Raw genomic sequence first — 14,552 nt, 5'->3', positions numbered from 1 at the left:
GGAGCTGTGGTGGCCACTGCTCAGGGTCTGCGGTCAATGCCGTATAAAATAAGCTTCCCTCCCCCAAGCCTCCCCCAGGCTTCCTGTCACTCTGTCCCTGCAGCAGCTTGAAGCCGGTCCCCCGCCGTATCCCGCCCTGGGAACTCAGGATGCACACAGCAGTGTGGGGAGGGAGGGAGCGGAGAGGAGCGCACGGCCCCCGCTCTGCCTCCCCGCTCACTTTGGCTTTGGCTTTAACTCTGACCATTTAGAACAGGTCCGGCCTGATTTGGAAGGGGGGTCTCAGGCAGAGTCTCCCTGCATCACTGTGACCTTGGATGGGCGGTGGGGGCTCAGGGGGAGCTCCCTCCTCCCCTCGGTCGTGACCTGATGTCCCCTGGGCAGGGGTGAGAGCCTGGTCTGGAGGAAGGGTCGGGAGCAGTTGTTGCGCCATCTTTTCTGTTGTCACCACCCCAACCCCACAGACCACTTGGACACTTTTGTCCTCTGTGCCCACCATGAGGTTCTGACTCCATGGGTACACCCCACGTCTTTTCAGAGAGGGAAGCCTTTCTGTCCCTGAGAAGGAGTCTTCTCCCCTGGGGACTGTGTGCCCCCATGAAGACACTCCCAAGGACGGGTCTGGGGAGCAGCCTTGGAGGCAGAGAGAGACACCCTCACCAGCTCATATGCAGGCAGGACTTCCACCAGCCTGAGGTTCAGAGCCCACCTGTCATCCCTGCTCCACTCCCTGCTACTCTGTCTGGGGGGCTGGTGGGGGACATACATGCCCCAAGTCCCTCCAAGACAGCCTTGCAGCTGAGAAGCCTTCTGTTTGTCTTCTCAGGAAGTCAGAGTGATTGCAAAGAATCACAAATGCATTGTAGCTGCAGCCCCTCCCCCAGGGAGCACGCCAGTCTGTTGCGTCCCCTCTGCCCCCCTGGCCTGTGTTCATTCTGGCGCCCGTCAGCCCAGAGCCCCCTCCCCCACCCCTGTTGTCTTCGTCTCCTGTCCGCCGCCCCCCACCTCCTGCCCAACCGCCTGGGGTTGTCGCCTGGGTTACAGGCCTCTGTGTTCAGGCTCCCCACTCAGAGGGTGGCCCTAGAGATACTCTAAGTGCCCTTGCGCTGGTCTCTCTGGGGGCTGCCCGCTCCTCACGGATCCACTTCAGCCGGCTGTTCCCCTGGTGGGTTGCCAGCGCTGGGGGTCCCCACCAGCAAGCACACGGCTCTGGCCCGGGTGCTGGCCGCTGCGGGCTTGCTCACCCCACTGGGCCTGCTGCCCCTCATCCTTGTGGCTTTGCTGTGTTTTCCCACGAGAACTGGGAGCTTGTGATTCAGATCCACAGACCAGAGTTTCGGCACTGTGAATTGTGGGGCTGCACCATCTGTGGGCTGTCCCTGCCCTCTCCCCACCCACTCAGCACCAGGAGCCCCCCAGTGTGACAACCACAAGCGTCCCAGATATCGCCCAGTGTCCCCTAGGGCTGTTGGATCCCCCGTGTGAGAGCCCTGGGCCAGCGGGGCTCCTCAGGGGGGGCATCTTTGCCCTCCCGAGGTATCCAGCCCATGTTGCCCAGAGGTGCTGCCAGAGGGTCTGTTCTGGGGGAAGTGGCTGCGTCTGGCCCAGGGAAGGCATGGAGGCTTTTCTTAGGTCAGGCTGTAGTTTGGGTCAGGGGACTTCATGGGCACACCAGCACCTAGACCTTTCTACTGTCCTGCCGTGGACAGAATTTGGTTCTTGGCCATGGTCAACACTGAGACTTGGGATGGTGGGGTTTCTACAGAGGGCAGATGGGCTGGCTCCCCTTGGAGCCTGGGGAACAAAGGGAGACTAGTCCACGGGTGTCCCAGTCACCAGAGGGGCGGGGGGTGAAGGGCTGCAGTGAGAGGAGAGCTGAGGGGCTTGTGGGTCCTCAGGCAGAACGCCATTGGGAAGCATGGCCCAGAGCACCCGGTTTATTAGCATCTGGGTAGAGGGGGAGGAGGGAAAGCTATGACAAACCTAGGCAGCATATTAAAAAGCAGACATTCCTTTGCCAACAAAGGCCCGTCTAGTCAAAGTTATGGTTTTTCCAATAGTTGTGTATGGATGTGAGAATTGGACCATAGAAAAAAATGAGCACCAAAGAATTGATGCTTTTGAACTGTGGGGCTGGAGAAGACTCTTGAGAGTCCCTTGGACTGCAAGGAGATCAAAACAGTCAATCCTAGAGGAAATCAGTCCTGAATATTCATTGGAAGGGCTGATGTTGAAGCTGAAGCTCCAATACTTTGACCACCTGATGTGAAGAGCTGACTCACTAGAAAAGATCCTGATACTGGGAAAGACTGAAGGCAGGAGAAGGGGGTGACAGAGGACGAGATGGCTGGATGGCATCACTGACTCATGGACATGAGTTTGAGCACTCCGGGAGTTGGTGAGGGACGGGGAGGCCTGGCGCGCTGCAGTCCATGGGGTCGCAAAGAGTCAGACACGACTGAGTGACTGAACTAAACTGAGAAGGGGAGAAGTCTGGGGACCCTCACAGGAGGACCAGTTCGGCTGCTGGGCTGCAGCCACAGTGCTACGCGGATGAGGCTTTTCTGTGTAGAGGAGGAAAGAGAGTGACCTTGGGGTGGGGGTAGCATCCTGGGGGTCAAAGGTTCGATCTGTGACCTTGCCCAGCCCCCAGGAAGCAGCCTCCCCAGCGAAGGACGGACGTGGGAGCCCTGGGAGCCCTGCACCTAATGGTTTTGTTTATGAAGCGCTTCTGAGGGCTTCCAGTGGATTTCCTAATGAACTGGTTTGTTATTGCGTCTCCTGCTGCAGCGTGCTGGTGATTACATCAGAGACAGGGGGCCAGGCTGCGAGCTGGCCTGGCAGATGCTGGCTCCTCAGCAGGGGATCTTCCCTGTCCTTGGGTGTTTAACGCTTTGTGGGCAGACGTGCCCCCTGCCCCCACCCCGGGATTGTTCCCTCGGAAGCATGTGTGCTGCTCCCCGTCTGCATCTGCTCAGCAGCAGTCACCCTGCAAATGCCGGGAGACAGGAAGAAGCTGTGCAGAGGGGGACACGGACGGGGGACAGGACGCCTGGGATGCTCAGACTCCGGGAGACCACAAAAGGCACGATGTGGGGGACAGGCAGCATCAGCCAGCGGGGGCTTCTGGAGGAGGGAAGGTTCAAGACCTGGCCCGGTCACACCTGTATCTCAGACTTCTGGCCTCCAGGGCTGGGCGGGGACAACATCCTGTGGCTTTCGGGCCCTCTCCCCTGTCGAGGGCACTCTGTGACATGAATACACCAGAGTCTTGAACGCTTCCATCCACCAGAGGAGCAGGGATGTGACCCGAGTCCTCTATGGATGCTGCCGGCCCTGCTCAGACTGGAGCAGGGCTTCTCCAACAAGGGGTGGAGGGCCGGTTACCCCCAGCGCAGATGCTGCAGGGTGTGTGCGTTCCTAGGGATCAGGTTCCAGTGGGCCCCCAGCTCCCTAGCTGCTGGCCCCTGGTGGAGGGGGTGGGGCAGGTGCCCCACATGAGCTTTTTGTAGGGGATACAGTGACTTCACAGGGTGCCTCTGGGGTCCTTCCTGCCCACTTCCTACAGCACAGAGGGGTCTTACCCTCAGTGGGGGAGCTCCAGCTTCCTGCCCCTGCTACAGTCCCAGACCCCGTCCTCTGCCTCCGCGAGTTGGGGCATTTGTGTACCTGGAGTCGGGGGGGTGACCGTGATTATTAGTGACTGCCCAGGTTCCTCTCCCTTGCGATGCCTCCTGCAGCTGAGAGGCCAAGGGAACCCTGAACTGAGGGCAGACATCGTGAGGTGGGGAGGGCCGTAGGGATGTGAGGGGGGGGTTTTCTATCAGAATCGGAGCTTTGAAGACTGTGGACTGAACACTGTGGGGTAAAGAAAGTAGAACGGAAAGGAAAAAGCAGGTCACATCCGTCAGAAGACAAGGAGATGGTTGCCGTTAGCAAAGAGTCTGCCGAGTGAGGGGAGTTAATAGTCTCCGTGGCCAGGACTGTGTTAACTCGTGCCTGTGGGTTCTGAACCACGTGGCAGGAGACTGGAGGCGGCCTGATGCCCACGTGTGGATGGGCCGTCCATCCAGGCACCGAAACCCTGTGCACCCCGAGAGGAGCGAGGGGCTGGTTACGTGCTCCATTCCATGGGGAGGCACGTGGGAATGGTGATGGCCGGGTCTTCTCTGGGATGACCGGATGCCTCTGTCCTGTGTGGGGATGCAGGGTATACCCTGGAAGGAGGAAGTGGGAACTGCGGGGGTGGGGATGGAGTGGGGTGGGGGAGCGGAGTGGGGCTGAGTGTCTGCTGCCCTCTGTTCCTCAGACTCTGCACCCTGCGAGGGGCTGGCTCTTCCCCCAGTCTGTCCTGAGCTGCGTCTCTGTGTGTGGGGGCAGAGCCCGGGAGGGGCGCACTGGTGAACACCTGCCAGGAGACGGGAGCCCTCACTCTCCTCTGCTGAGGATCCCCCCAAATCCTGGGCCCCTACATTCTTTAGATCTCAGGCCTCAGGACCCAAATAATTTGGTCCAACCCGTGGCTTCACGGATGGTTTTTGTGTGTTTGTTCCCCAAAGAGGCCCCCAGCTTGAGATGAATACAGAGCCCCTGGCAGTGTCTTCCGGGGGTCTTGTCTGAAGTCCTGACCAGGGAGACCTGTAGAAAAGGGGCCTCAGGGTCACTGGGAACAGGCTGGGGTCAGGGGGTGTCTCGTGTGAGGGCGGGGTCAGTGGAAACCCTTCTCCCGGCCGTGGGGCTTGACATGAGGGAGAGTTTCCTTTTGTGCTGAGGTGTTAAAGGAAGGTCTGGCTTTCAGTAGGTTTTTCATTTGATCTTTCATTACACTCTCCCAAAGCACATCGTTTTATATGATTTCAGATTTGCTGGAGATGATTACAGTTTGTAAAGCGTAATTCCTTAGGCATTGAGAATGCAGTAGGAGGCTGGGGAACCAGACAGAGAGCAGCCCAGATGCCTTTCATGGAACAGATGAATGGGAGGAAGGGGGCCCGGAGGGGAGGGGGCCAGAGGAAGAGGAGGGAGCGTTGGAGGGGTCTTGTTTTAGGATCAGGATGCCCCAGTACTGGGAACATTGCTTAGGTGATCCCATTTCCAACCCTGACGGCATGAGGCCGAGGAGAGGATGTGCAGCCTTGTGCCGTCACGGTTGGAAATGAGATCACATAAGCGAAGCTCCCAGTACTGGGGCATCCTGATCCTAAAACAAGATCCTTGTCTCCAAGGCAAGCCAGCGCCACCCTCCCAAGGAAGGTGCAGGGCGCATATCTGAGCTTGTGGGATGTTGCTTTCTGATGCCTTCTTTACATTTAGCAAAATGCTTGCTGAGGGGACCCCGGATTCAGTGGGACCCACTCCAGCACTGTCAGTGGCTGGGCATGTCCTGGGAAGCCCTGGGGAAGGGTAGGATGCCGGGGTGCTGGAAGGAACCCTCGTTCCCTTTCTCTGTAGACACCCTGCTCTGACCTTGCCCTGGAAGTAGGCATCCTCCGAGGACTTCGGAGAAAGGAGCAGAGCAGTAATGTTTTCTGAGACTTTCTGCCTCTGGAAATAGGGAACAAACAAAAAGGGCAGAAAAACAGCGCAGTGGAATGTCTGACCCTGGAGTCTGAGGCGCTCTCCCGGGAGCTGCTGCTGAGGACAGGGCTGACGGTTTGCTGGGTGTAGAGTCTCTGTGGGCGATGGTTTCCTCCAGAACTTGGAGGTCTGACTCACGCGTGGTTTTTGTCCTCTACTGTGGCAGAAAGCCAGCTGCTTTTCCAGTCCCCAATCCTGGGTGGGTGGTAGGTGTTTCTGCCTTCTAGAAACTTCTTTAATCCTCTTTGTGTTCTGAAGTTACTTTATTACGTCCTTGGTGTGAGTCTGATTTTAGCCACCTGACACTCCTTCGGCCGTTTTGGTCTAGAAACTAATGATTCTGGGAAATTTTCCTCAGTTACTTCATTGATGGCTTTGTTTTCCATCTCTTCTCTTTGTTTCAAACTCTCTTATTCAGGTGGACTTTCAGATTGTGTGATCTTGTTTCTTTATACTTTCTTACCTCTTTGCTACTTTGTCTAGTCCTTTTATCTTTTGAATTTTTAGTTATTTTTTGGTACACCGTGCGGCCCCAGGTGCCCCTGACTTGCGAGTCTCATAGCTGTGGTTTAGGGGAGCAGGAAATGGCTCATTTAGACCCCAACCATCTGGCCATGGTACTGGCCTGTCCTCCCAGCATCCTCCTCCTGCCCGGAAGCCGTGGGTGTGGGATGGCTCAAGGGAGAGCTTCATGGGCCTGGAAGGGTCAGCAGGTGGAGTTGGACCTTGTCAAGGATCAAGGCCAGAGATGAGTGAGGGTGGACGGAGGAATGGAGCCGGGGGTCCCTGCTCCCCTCTCCCCACTGAGGCCTGGCTGTACTTGGGCCCTGCAGCTCAGAGACTAAGAGCTTCCTTCCCCAGAGGAACCAGGCGTCCCCAGGAGGCACCGCGGCTCCGCGCCCCATGTGGGGCACCCCTGCGTCTCTGCCTGGACAGCTCATGCTGAGCGCTGCTGGACCCCAGGGGCCATCCTCTCTGATCCGCACAACAATTCTCATTTCTGTTTTTTCAAGCTGTGGAGAGAAAAGAAAAATCTATTTATCCTGCATGGCTCCCCTGGTCTGATAACCAGAGATAGACCTCTGTTCTCTGTTTTCTCATTTTCCTCAAACTCAGCTACAGGTCCTGCGAGACCTGGGCACGCATGGCACTGCTTTGATGTGTCACTCTTCCGATGTGGTGACAACCCGCCTGCTCCCAGCTGGGCGAGTGGATCAGGCCCAGGGCCCCTGAACTCCACCGTCATAACTCTCACCATTTGTCATTTGGAAGTGACAGGTGTGCGTCTTGTTGAGGCTCTGACGGGTGCTGTCAAGACTCGGCCTTCTGTATAAGGCTGTGATGGGATCAAGCCGTGGGGTAGGGGGTTCATGTAGGTGGGTGCTTACATGCCCCCTGTTGGGGGCACCCTGTGTGGGGAGCAGCCCAGGCCCCAGTGGCCAGGGTGCTGGCCTGTGTGGAAACCCTGATGCCCCTGAATCCTTCCTGCCCCCTTCCTTCCTGACCCCTCTGTCTTCTCTCCCCCATTCACCCCCTTCTCTCTCTGAATCCCTTCCTTCTGCAGAACTGAAGCTGGCCGGCCACATGTACACTGGGGTCCTTAGGGACCCTGGCGAGTCCCTGGGGCTCAGTAACTGGGGGGGAGGGTGAGGAGGCAGGAGGAGCCCCCCACCCCCCTCCAGGGCCTTGAAAGGGCAGAGAGTGCCCAGAACTGGAGGGGCCAGACTGGAAAGGCACACAGGGGGCTCTTGGTCCTGGCAGCCAAGGGGGTAGCTCAGGGGGACCTCGGGGGATGTGGCCCTTCTCAGCCCTGAGTTCCTGCCCCCTCCGCAGGCATTTAAGGAAGTTTCTCCCCATCTCCCTGGAAGCTGCTGCAGGGCCAGGCCTGTTGCTGGGCTGAGGGGCCAAGCCATTTAGCCTGAGTAGTAAGGAGGGCGTGACGGTTCCAGTGTGGGAGCTAAAAGTGGGAAACCATTTTGCTCTGGGACTTTATGGCTTCTATTGCCAAATCTAATTTAGATCAGAGCCTGTCTTTTTAAACATCCAAACCTCGGGAAGCTGAAGCCTTGGAATGTGCTTGTCAGACTGTCCTGAAGCTCCAGGAAGGTTCGTATCTGCTCTGCTCTGAGGTGAGAGGGAGCCAAGCCTGGACCTTGGGCCTCGTCTTAGATGCATCTCTGAGGTGTGGACAGAACGTGACTGCTGTTGGGTGCAGCATATTAGGGTGGATTCAGTAAGAAAAGGGGGCCCACCTGCACACCCACCAGCCTGAGAAATAGAATAAAACTCACCCCCAAGACTGGCCCTTTTGTGTCTTCTGCCAGGGGCCCTGGTGAGGTGACTGAGGGGTTGACCGCTTCATTTAGGTGTCATTCAGGGACCTTGATTCCTGTGTTCCTCTACTTGTGAGCATTGGCGTCGTTAAGTCAGAAAACCTCGGGCTGGCCTGGCAGAATGTGTGAGATCTGTGGCTTGAGGTTAGGAGCTAGCACCTCTGTAAGAAGGAGACTTGGTGCCCCCAGACTACATGGGGCCAGTCCCTTTGTCCAGCCTCCCGGTCCCCTTTAAAGTGGGGTCCAGGCCCAGCTAGGGGGTGTGCACCACTGGCCCAGGCCCACCAAGGTCCCAGTGGGCTCCAGGGAGGGGGTGCATATTCTCCCAAGAGCAGCTGGCTTGGGCTGCTGGTATGAAGGCAAGTGCAGCCTGGAGGAGGTGATTCCAGGGCTGGGCCTCCAGGTGCCAGGTTCTAGGTGCTTCTGGCACCTGTGAGCACTGGATCCTGGCAGCAGGTGGTGGGGAGTGTGCATCTCACTCTCCTCAGTGAACACTGGGCCCATAGTAGGTTTCCACATAGACACCTGTCTTCCATTAACTCAGGCTGCTGGATCGCGGTACTGAAAACTGGGCAGCTGAACCACAGATATTTATCCCTCACACTTCCTGAGGCCGGGAGCCTGAGACCAGGGTGCCACTGGGGTTGGCTTCCTGGTGGGGACTCCAGTCCTGATACGTGGACTGCCAGCTTCCTGCTGTGTCCTCACCTGGGGGTGGCGGTGGCAGGAGTCCTGTTTGTCTAGCCTATTCTTCTTATAAGGACACTGGTTCTATAGAGTTAGGGCCCCATCCTCTTGACCTCATTTAACCTTCTTCACCTCCTAATTCCTTCTCTGTATGTACAGACATATTGAGGGGGTCAGGGCTTCAAGATACCTTGTAAAAGGGATTCTGTGACTTAAATCAAGGTTTTTCAAACTTTCTGAAAAGGGACGAGATAGTGAATATTTGTGGGTTTGGGGGCCTTCCAGTCTCTTTGTGACTGCTTGGCTCTGTGGTATCAGCATTAATATGACTGTGGCCACGGCCATGTGCCAATAAAACTTTATTTATAAAAACATGTGGCAGGTCAGATTCCATAATTTGCCCGGCTCTCAACCAACTTAAATGATGTACCTGCTCAATAAAGAGATTTGGAAAGAAAAAAAGCCACAAAATCATTTAATCCCAATTCTCCCATCAAAAGAACTGTGGTTGGGGTTTGACGAAGCCCATGGCTTTCTCTGAAGATTTTTGGTTGTAACTGGGACTATACTGTAATTTTGATCATGCATGCTGTATTTCTTATGACAGCAGACCCCTCCTGAGACCATTTCTGTAGTTGAACTGGTGTTCAGAACTAGTAACCAGCCCCCGCAGGGCTGTCTGCCGGCTCCATACCTGTCCATTCGGTCCACAGGTGTAGAGTGGTGTGGTTAGAGTTGTCCTGAAGTGTGTACACGTGGTGTGTGTGTGGACACACAGTGTGTTTATGTGCACCTGGCGTGTGCGTTTTTCTCTTTGTGATGCAACAGACAGTCTTTGGATCTCACATCCTTGGGTGTGATCCTTGGGAGGGGGAAGGCCTCATCTCCGGCTGGTCAGAGCTGCGCCCTTACCCTCACTGTTGCCAGCCTTCTGCTCTGCAGGTAGCCGGTGTCTGCTACCAGGGCAGGTGGGGGGGCATCCTGTCCCTCCTCCTCTGGTGGGGGGATGTGGGGGTGGAGGCCTTGTGTCTCCTCTCTGCTGTCACTTTAAACAGCTCTGTTCCTTCTGCGTCCCGCTGGTTAATTAACTTGACTGGTCAAGGGCTCTCTGAGCTGTGCTTTTGTGGGGCTGTCAGACCCTCTTGATGAGAGGCTGCGTCCGAGCCTGTTTTGTTCCAAGTGTTGGGGTGGTGCCTCCCTTTGCTTGCAACGTGGGGGGAGGCCACAGTTCCAGGCTTAGAATTTGGGGGTGGGGCCCAGTCAGTGGGGCCCAGAGCCCCCTATGGACAGGCCCACCCTGGAGGTGGACAGGCCCACCCTGGAGGCCGGCAGGGATCCACAGCCAATGCAGCCTGTCTCGCATCCTGGCCGTGGGACCCAGGCCCGATGCAGTGTGTGTCCACCCCAGTCCCTGCCTCTTCCTTGTCTCCTGCTGTCTGCAGTTGGCCCCTTGCCCCAAGTGCTGTCTGGTGCAGGATGCTCCAAAACAGGAGCTCCACCCTGCAGCTCTGGTGGCCAAGTCTTTAAGGTACAGAGGCCCCTGGGGCACACTCAGGCTACAGGGGGCCAGCGGTCCTCCTCCCCTTCCAGCCCATCTCTCCATCAGAACTAATGGGTGGCATGCACTCGGGGAGAATACTCTCCGGCTGGTCCCAGCTGACAGGGCTGCTGAGCACCGGCACTGGAGGGACAGTAGAAGACGCAGTCAGCTTTAATGGCTCTGGCAGGGCCTCAGGATTGGCTGGGAGCCAGATGGCTGCCCTGAGGGTCATGGCCCGAGCCCCCTTTCCAGGCCAACCCTGCAGCTCATGGCCCCATCCTTATTCACAGGCCCAAATGAAACAGCACTGCGGGCAATTCCACTGTGCGGGGGTCATAAATCAGGAGACGGCCCGGGTAGGGGCTGTGGGGCGAGGGGGGAGCTCTGGTGTGCTCAGCCCTGCAAGTTCTTTTCGCTGGTCTTAGCAGATTCCTCTGCCAAACTGTGAGCTGAAACAAGGCGATGGGTCTATAGTGTCTGCAACCCTGGGCTCAGCTGTTCTGCCCACGGAGGTGACTGTTGCCCTGTCCTAAACCAGAGGTGTCCCTTCTGCCCCCCAGGACCTGTGGGGCCTTGCCTCCATCCCTCCCACTGCATCCTCCCCAGTGCCCATGCTCCGTGCACCTCCATGCCCACCAGCGACCAGCCACGCCCTGCCACACCAAGGACCCCACGGAGACGCGAGGGCTGCTGCTCCCAGCGCTGACCCTGGCCGGGCTGTAGGCCATGGTGACATGCCCCAGGTCCACTCCGTCCCCTCCAGGGCCACACAGGTGCTTTTATTAATTACTTAAGGAAAAGCAATTGCATGGCCACTCGATACAAATCCCTCAAGCTGCTGTTGGTGGCCACACCGGCCAGGCCGCAGCCGGCCAGGATCCCGGAACCCGGGCGCCATCTGGACCCCTGCCACTCTGCAGCCAGATTGTACTGCCAGCCTCTCTCTCTTGTGCAATTTTTCATTAAATGAATTGAGCTTGCTGGAAATTGCTGGGTCGTAAGTATTCCCTCCCACTTGGTGTGGTTGGCTTATTGCTGTCCCCACGCTGAGCTCCCAGATCTGGCCTGGGAGCGGGCAGGGTTGGGGAGTAGGGGCTGCAAGAAATGCCGCATTTGCCCCCCACCTCCCTGCCCAGCATCCTCAGACTTCCGGGTTGTAAATATCTCACTGTTTCTGAACCAGCTTAGGGAGGTTGGGAAGGACTTGTCAGGGTGGTACATAATTGCTGCATTCAATTAAGTCTTTTCCTTCTGCTCCCTTCATTTCCATTGAGAAAGTGGCAGTGACGGAGGTGGTTGTACATGGAGACGGTTGTACACGGAGGCAAGACGCGCATTTAACATGGAAATGCATTCATAACATCCTTTGAAAATTGTATGGGATGAAAAAATAAGTGCATATTCAATTCTAAATGCATTCATACATACACACATCCATACACACACTTGCATTTACCTGCAGGGGCATGTTCACACACACTCAACCCCGGGAAATAAAAATCCTGAGACATTTTTAAACTGTGGTTTTGGGAATAAGCATCTCCTATGCCTGTTTATCTGACAGGCGGGCATTGGAGCAGAGCTGCAGAGGCTGTGGTGCAGGTGTCCCCCAGGGGCAGCTGCCCCGAGGCCTCCTGTTGCAACTCTTGGGACAGGCGTGGCCCCCTAAGGAGGCGAGGACCGTGCCCCTTCAGAGGAAGGCGAGCACAGCCCCCCAGGTCAAGCCTGCCCCGAGGAAGTGCCTCTCCCCGAAGCTGGCCTTTCCTTTCCAGCAGTGGTCCCAACCTTTTTGGCACCAGGGACCAGTTTCATGGAAGATGGAATTTTTCCACGGACCTGGGAAGGGGGAGTGGTTTCCATTTTGCCTCCTGGTCACCTCCTGCTGAGCAGCCCAGTTCATAACAAGCTGTGGACCAGTACTGGGTTGGGGATCCCTGCCCTGGAGTCTACACCTGGAGCCGGCAAACCGTGGCCTGTGCTACATCTGGCACCTGCCTTTTTTGGCAACAGTTTTATTGGCACTTGCCTACCCCCATGTGTTTGTAAGTTGGTCTTGCTGCTTCCCAAGTGACGACAGGGCTGAGAAGTCGTCACAGAGCTCGGTAACCCATGGAGCTGGAAGCTTCCACTCTTCGGTCCTTTCCTCTCTCTGTGAGCAGGTCACCAGCCCTGCCCTAAACCAGCGGTCCCCTCTGTTCCTCCTACCATCTTGCCCATGGCCTCGGCCCACAGGTAAGCCGGAGGCCAGGGCTGCCTGGCTTCCTTCCCTTGACTGAAGGCTCGCTGTCCTGAGCCCAACTTCTGCAGTCCTTGCTGGGCTTCTCCGGCCCCCAGCTCCCTGGAACATCCACGGTTCCTCCTGCTTGGGGCCTAGTTCCAGGGCGCTTCTGACAGTGCAATATAAGGGAGAGGCTCCCAGAACGCATGGTGTGTGTGTGCGTTGGGGTGTTGAGAGTCTACACAGCAGAGGAGGGGGCGGAAGGACCCCATCTCAGCCCGTCCTCCTCAGGCTTGTTTGCCCCTCTCTTGCCGCGCCCAGGCACAAGGGGCTCCCCTGGCCAGGCCGACATTGCGGCGAGTCCTGCCGGCCTGGGGTCCAGTGCCAAGCCTCCCAGACTCTCAGCTTCCTCCCCTGAAGCGGCGGCGGGGACTCTGGGCCGTGTGAGCACTTTCTCCACATCACCTTCACTTCTTTGTTTGCCCCATGGAGATGGACAGCTTTCCCCTCTTCCTTACTCTGTAATCACCGCTGTTATAAAACATTGCATGGGCGTTTTACCTGGTCAGGGGTACATGCGTCTGACTTGGGGGGAGATTTTGGTTTGAAATGACTCAGGCGGCCGAAGCTCAAACCACACGGTCTCTGGGCTCCTGAGTGAGCCTGGGCACCACAGTGGACCATGTGCAGATGGGGTGTGACTCTGGGGGGGTGGGCCAGAGGCACCCACTGGGGGATGCAGCAGCCTCCCCTCTCCCTCCCCATCGGGATGAGAAGACACCCTTTCCTGTCTCAAGAGAGAACTTCTTGGGAGGACAGGGTGGGCTCAGCATGCCCTGGGTAGTGTGGGGTCGCAGGCCCGTGGGCTCAGCCATCTCTCTCCTGCCCCCCCACGCAGTGCACGTGCCGGAAGGACATGGTCAAGATCTCCATGGACGTCTTCGTGCGCATTCTGCAGCCGGAGCGCTACGAGCTGTGGAAGCAGGGCAAAGACCTGACGGTGCTGGACCACACGCGGCCCACGGCCCTGAGCAGCCCAGAGCTGAGTACCTGGAGCGCCTCCCGGGCCTCCCTCAAGGCCAAGCTCCTGCGCAGGTGAGCTGCCCAGCCGCCCCGGCCGCTGCTCCTCCAGCCAGGCGGTCCCCCATTCTCCCTCTTCTCATCTCTCCTCCTCCTCCCCACACCCCCCCCACCCCCACCCCCGCTCTGCTTCCCTCCTCCACCATTTCTCCTGCTTCGGAAGCAAAGTGTTTTCTCAGCCTGATTTCTTCCTCCAACTCTTAGGGCATCACCGCCAGCACTATCTATGTTGTCGGGGTCTCGGGCTCCCTCTCACTCCTTGTCTGCCCTCCCAGGGCCCCACATGCTGTCTTGTCTCAGGCTTCTGGTTCACTGTCCTGGGTGGGAGAGCCCCATTTCTGCACTGGGGCTGTGAGACCCTTCTTGACTCTTGAGCGAGGACAGGAGCTGGGAGCCTGAGGCCCCCCCCACCCGGATGGGAGCCTCACTCCTGCCCAGCGTGTCTGTGGCTGCTTGTTCTGGTGCCTCGGGTGATGTGTTCCTTGCATCCTGGTTATGGATGGTGGTTATGGGGGTGGTTACGGTAGTTACAGGGGTAGTTGCACAGACCTGTCGCCTGGATGCTCTCTGCCCCCCATTCCACCTCAGAGGCCTCCTCCGAGCCCTCCTTCCACCCAGTATGCGTGTCCCTGCCCAGCTCCTGCCTGCTGTCAGGTGGGGAAGGAGAGAGCACAATGGCCACCCCCTCCTGGCATCTGTGCTTGGCATCTGGCCAGGAGGTTGTGGGTGGCAGGGAAAGACAGCGTTGTGCAGCCTCGGAAGTGTCCATCTCCATCGCGTTCTTTCTCGGGGGAATATCCCGGCTCTCGGGGCCTGAGCTGCCCATGGACGGAGTTGAAACAGATCCCTTTTGGTGCTCAGGGAATAGTCCCTGGGGCCTCACCGGGCTTGGGGTGTGGTTAGAGCAGGCGGGGTGGCCCGGAGCATCACACATGTCTGCGTCTGGGCTTCGGGGCCCAGCGGGCTCTCCCGTGACCTCTCGGCTCCATGGAGGTCACCCTGGATTGTAGACAGTCTGTCAACGGTGAGTGTGGCGTGTCTCAATAAAACTTCGTTTACGGACACTGAAGTGGGAATTTCATACCGTTTCCACATGCCGCAGAAGGTTATTATCCTT

The 14,552-nt window shown here is 57.5% G+C and overlaps 1 protein-coding gene across 2 annotated transcripts in view; it reads left to right on the top strand.

Moving 5' to 3' along the window:
- Positions 1 to 14,552, top strand: part of KDM4B (lysine demethylase 4B) — a 116,417-nt gene that overhangs the window by 76,126 nt on the left and 25,739 nt on the right. For both annotated transcript variants that reach the window (XM_043911883.1, XM_043911882.1), the window contains exon 10: positions 13,254 to 13,450. In XM_043911883.1, the coding sequence (XP_043767818.1) occupies positions 13,254 to 13,450 (197 nt within the window). The remainder of the gene's footprint in view (positions 1 to 13,253; positions 13,451 to 14,552) is intronic.

The sequence above is a fragment of the Cervus elaphus genome, chromosome 9 (genome assembly GCF_910594005.1).
Source record: "Cervus elaphus chromosome 9, mCerEla1.1, whole genome shotgun sequence".
Taxonomy (NCBI): domain Eukaryota; kingdom Metazoa; phylum Chordata; class Mammalia; order Artiodactyla; family Cervidae; genus Cervus; species Cervus elaphus.
The sequence above is the reverse complement of the archived record's forward strand: the minus strand, read 5'-3'. Positions and strand labels throughout refer to the sequence as shown.